The sequence below is a fragment of the Cajanus cajan genome, chromosome 10 (assembly GCF_000230855.2).
Source record: "Cajanus cajan strain Asha chromosome 10, NIPB_CcT2T_4, whole genome shotgun sequence".
Taxonomy (NCBI): domain Eukaryota; kingdom Viridiplantae; phylum Streptophyta; class Magnoliopsida; order Fabales; family Fabaceae; genus Cajanus; species Cajanus cajan.
Genome location: NC_138526.1, coordinates 22265115 through 22270470, shown reverse-complemented (window position 1 = coordinate 22270470; position 5356 = coordinate 22265115). Strand labels below are relative to the sequence as shown.

The window sequence follows — 5356 nt, the reverse complement described above, 5'->3', positions numbered from 1 at the left end:
CTTAAAAGGATATGTCAAGAATCAATACCGGCCAGAAGCCTCTATTGTGGAGAGGTACATTGCAGAAGAAGCCATTGAGTTTTGTTCAGGGTACATGTCGAAATCAGAACCAATAGGAATTCCCAAGACTCGACATGATGGAAAACAATTTGGTAAGGGTAGTCGAAGTTTAAAGATTAGAACTGTGAGTCGAACAGAAGTTGACCAAGCACATTTGTACATATTGAACAACACTGATGAAGTAATTCCTTACATATCAGAACACATAGATGAAATCAAGGTAGCACACCCTCGGATGACTGAGAAATGGGTATTGAATGAACATAACAAGAGTTTTTTAGCTTGGTTTAAGAAAAAGGTTTATGGTGAGGTTAATGCTTCTGATACACTTTTGAGACTCGCGCGTGGGCCTAACAACGATGTCATTACATTTGGTGGGTATGACATTAACAAATATTGTTTCTATACAAAAACAGAAGATGACAAAAGTAGAGTACAAAATAGTGGGGTTACAATTCAGGCTGAGGCTGTGCACTTTGCTAGTTCAAAAGATAAAAATCCCATTACAGCATCCATGAGTTATTTCGGAGTCATAGAAGACATATGGGAAATTGATTATGTTACGTTTAGAGTGCCTGTGTTCAAGTGTAAATGGGTTGATGGCAATACAGGTGTGCGGACAGATGATTTAGGGTTTACTTTGGTTGATTTGAATAAGGTCGGCTATAAGGATGAACCTTTTATTATGGCATATCAAGCAAGACAAAATTTTTATGTAAAGGATCCATGTAATGAGAAATGGTCAGTGGTCCTCGAAGGAAGAACCATGCATGGAACTCACGAAGATGAGTCTCTAGATATGCATGAGACACCGTCTTTTTCAAGCAGATCATTTGGTCCTATTGCGGACAATGAAGTGGACGAAATACATGCTATTCGAAGTGATCATGATGAAGGAATATGGGAAAACATTCCAACCTAATAGGTTTCTGTTTATGTATTATTTTTTTTTATTAGTTATTTTGTTGCTATATTGTTATTATCTTTTTTACTTTATTTGTCTATTCAAATAATTCATTGTTTTAATAATGACAGTTTAATCTTTTCAGGATTATGGAGGATTCTGGGTCTGGCAGTGGAAGGAGGGAAGGTAGATCTGTCACTCGATTGTCTGGGTTGACAGCTGGGCGCATTGCCAAGGAGAGGACACCGATTGAGGTGGATCCTCGTTCTGGCAAGGCATCAGGCCCAAATGCTGCCAAGTTTAAGAGCTATTTGGGAGTCCTAGCTCGACGACATGTTTCTATTATCATTCCATCATGGGATGACGTTCAGGAGGTTGACAAGAACCTCATGTGGCAGGATATTCAGGTATATACTTTCACATCCTTTCAATATTATATAACTTAAATACATTATTTATTATTTGTTGTTATTTTCATAGCAAAATTTTGACATTCCCAACACTGAGGGCATGAGGAGGAAGATGTTATCTGCCCTTGCCAGCAGGTGGAGAGACTTCAAGACTTTCTTGACACGGGAGTATGTATTTGGAGAGCGCCAAAATGAGACTCCCTGTCTAAAGTACCAGATCACTGATGAGGAGTGGATGCAATTTTGTGCCATTCGATTGGACCCTTCGTGGCAGGTTAGTTATTGATAACTTTTACATTGACACAAATACTTAAGGTATATTTTAATTTATCTCATTTTTTATTTTGTATTATTGCAGGCTAAAAGAATAGCTGCCCAAGAACGACAAGCCAAGAATGATGCACCCCATCTATTGTCAAGAGGGGGATATGAAAGAAAAAAAAAACAAATGAAGAAGGCTAGGGCACAGGCAGCAGGGGTTGAGGATGCTGACCGTGTGGAGTCACCTCCCCGCCATGAGATGTGGATAGCAGCCCGGACAAAACCAGATGGGCAAATGACTTCTGAGTCTGCAAGGGTCGTTGCTAATAAAATAGTAAGTAAAAATATACAAATTAAGACTCTTCATTTCAACTCATTTAATTCATAAGATTTTTTAATCTTCCTTATTGTTGCAGGAGGATTTAGTTGAGCAGAGCACCCAGGGCTCATTTGTTTCCGATGGTCGGAATGATATCCTCACAACGGCCATAGGAAAGCCAGAGCACGGAGGTCGTGTGCGTGGTGTTGGTGGTTCTTGGAGCCACCGAGATTTCTTTGGTGGCCGATCATCGAGGAGCAGTGTCGACTCTTGCAGTCAAGAGGTTATACAGAAATTGGAGCAGAGATTAGAGATGCAGTTTGAAGAGAAACTGAAGAATATTGAAAAACAGTTTGAAGAGAAGTTTGAACTTTTGGCTCGTTCTCAGCAACAGACTGCAGTTGCTCATGATGGTGTTCGAGTCAGCACTAAAGGGAGTTGTGATGCTCCAAATTCCTCAGGGGAACATGCTCACACTGATGTACCAAACCAGTGCGAGTTATATGTTGAGGATGACCCCCCACGGTTAGTGGCTATTGGCCGAGTATTTGAGGGTGGCTCAACCATCCATGGTGTCCCTCTACAGCCAGACTGGACACGGGTTGTGGTTGACCAAGTTCAAGATGCTGCTGCTCCAGTGCCTTTGCCCAATACAGAGGTTCAACTAGTGGGGCAGGCAACCGGCACATTCTTAGCTTGGCCAAAATGTTTGGTCATGCCGCTTTCAGCACGGGCAAAGGTAATTATATTATTGCTCTTTTAGATTCTTATAATTCTATTATTGTTTAACTAATTTTGATTATTTCTTTAGGATTTTATCGATCGTGGTAAGGAGGTCATGAGAGAACCTCATGTTCATGATGCTAATATCGCAGAAGCTGAGGATGATCCCATATCTAAGCTTCTAATCAAATTACCACGATTAAAGAAGCAACCAATTCAATTGCAGTGGGACATTAGAGTTTTTGGAGTTGATAGCTCTGATGTTCCACTATACATATCTCTGCCTGATGCATTAGAGATTGTTGGGGGAAACTCCATGTTAAATATATCTGTCATACAGTTGTGGGCCATGTAAGTCATATTTGCTTTTATGAGTCTAAATTTACAATAATTACATTTAACTTATAATAATTATTTGTGTTAGGTACATGAACAAATTGAGTGTGGAGCAAGCACAAGCAGAAGTATATGGATTTTTTGAGCCTCAATCCATCCAAAAATCAGGAAACACTTAGGTCCAGATCCAACAATATATGCAAACATGGATGAGTGACTCAAGAAGACATATATACATGGCTCCATACATTGACGGGTTAGTTTTTTAATTGATTTTTTAATCATGGTAATTTTTTAACTGATTTGTTTGTCATACAATGTAGGTCTCATTGGCAGTTAATGGTAATCATTCCTAAGGAATATACCGTGGTGTGGTTTTGTTCACTTCATCGAAAACCAAGCCAGGAAATTAAAAGCCAATTACATGGGTAACTAAATTTTTTCATTATGTTTTAACACTGTAATTATATATATTGGCTGACATTTATTTTTATTTCAATTAATTAGAATCGTGTCTGGAGCTAATATATTAAGTGGAAGAGCCAGATCATCAAAGTCATTGCATTTCATATATCCTAAGGTTAGCAAATTAATTCATACAGTCAATAATATTTAAATTTATTGACTTTGGAATTAATAGTTATTTGTTTCTCATTTTAGTGTAATAAGCAAAAAGACTCGTTTGAATGTGGCTATTACATCATGTATTGGATGAAAGCCATAGTTTCTGCGGGTATTATTGATTCTTGGGCGCAGGTAATTCATATAAAAAATTATTTAACTATATTTACCTTTAGAATAATTAACATTGCATATTAATGACACTTAAATTACCCTTTCAGGTCTTTCAAGATCCATCTCCATTGCCCGAAGATGAGATGCTCAAGATAAGAGAACAATGGGCAACTTTTTTTCTAAGTTTAGTTAGTTAGATATTATGTTTGTAGTTTGATAGTTAGTTATTTAGATAGCATTGACAAACATGTTTTATAGCTTTTTTAGGATAATAGGATTTACATTGTCATAATTTATGTTTTTTAAGATTTATATATTATTTTCTTTTTGTCATTCAATTTTGAAATACAATTTGAATTTCTATTCTGGACTGCCTGGTTTAGATTTGGTATTCTGGATTATATTTATATGCAGGTGTTGGGTATATCAATTTACAAACGTTTTTAAAAAAAAAACTGCCACAATTTACGTCGGGCCTTGCAATGACCGACGTAAATTTACGTCGGACATGGCGTTGTCCGACGTAAATTTACGTCGGTCATTGCAAGGCCCGACGTAAATTTACGTCGGACAACTCCATGTCCGACGTAAATTTGGGGCATGAATTTGCCTCTTTTTACGTCGGTCTGGAAAAATTACCGACGTAAATTTACGTCGTCTTCCAGAGGCGACGTAAATTTACGACTCCCGTATTAACGTCGGACCCTTTTCCGACGTAAAAGGCCCAAAATACACGACGTAAAACACCCTTTGTGTACTAGTGATTTTTTAGTGGAAAGTGAAATTGAAGGAGAGAGTTAAGGAAAAAGGAAGAAAGAAATTTGAAGAAAAAGAAGAATGAAGGATTGTATCTGGGTTTCCTCATCCTCACAGTCGCTTCACTTTTTCGATTGAGTTTACTAAAGACAAGGGATGGAGCTTTAAAGAGGACTTGAGTGTGAGGAGAATGATTCGATCGATTGACATACTATGTTTGAGTTTGGGTGGGCACAATTATGGGAGTTGATGAGGAGAACAATATTTGATCATATGAGTGTGAGAGGAGAACAATTTTGTATTTCCAGTGACGGTGGTAACACGTGAGAGTGAGGAGAATACTACATCAATTACTCAAAAAATTGATGTAGAACACTACACATTTACATCGATCCCCATTAAATCCGATATAAATATGCTAACATTTTACATCAAATTACAAAAATGTCACTGTATTCTATTTTTACATCATTTTAAGTAAAATCGATGTAAAATTGTCGACGTTGAATAATATTTTTCTATTAGTGAATATTCTAGTCAAACATGAAATTAATATCCTTCAAGAGTTTTAGAAGTATCAAATAAATGGTCATCCACTTCCAACTTGAGTTTTTTTTCATAAGTAAGAGTTAGTATTCAAATTCTAACCACATAATTAAAACATAAAAATATTTCGCCACTCATGCCAATCCAATTTAATATTTGAATAATGTAATTGAGATTATTTAATTTTGTCTCTCATCTCCCGTGCATGGTCTCACTTAATCTGCCCATAAAAAAGAGTTTTAATTTTTTTTAGTAAATACATTAGAACTATAATTTTATTTATTGTTATATTATAGATTTCAGCTA

The 5356-nt window shown here is 36.7% G+C and overlaps 1 protein-coding gene across 2 annotated transcripts; it reads left to right on the top strand.

Annotated features, from left to right (window-relative positions):
* Positions 1-785: 785 nt before the first annotated feature.
* LOC145952879 (uncharacterized) lies at positions 786-3471 on the top strand. Of its 2 annotated transcripts, XM_083065974.1 has the most exons (5): positions 786-985; positions 1110-1371; positions 1445-1969; positions 2052-2693; positions 2766-3471. In XM_083065974.1, the coding sequence occupies exons 3-5, from the start codon at positions 1823-1825 to the stop codon at positions 3030-3032; spliced, it is 1056 nt and encodes a 351-aa protein (XP_082922100.1). In that variant the 5' UTR covers positions 786-985; positions 1110-1371; positions 1445-1822; the 3' UTR covers positions 3033-3471. The 2 variants fall into 2 exon arrangements, with proteins under 2 accessions (XP_082922100.1, XP_082922099.1); XM_083065973.1 differs by having other exon boundaries at positions 1110-1969.
* Positions 3472-5356: the final 1885 nt, after the last annotated feature.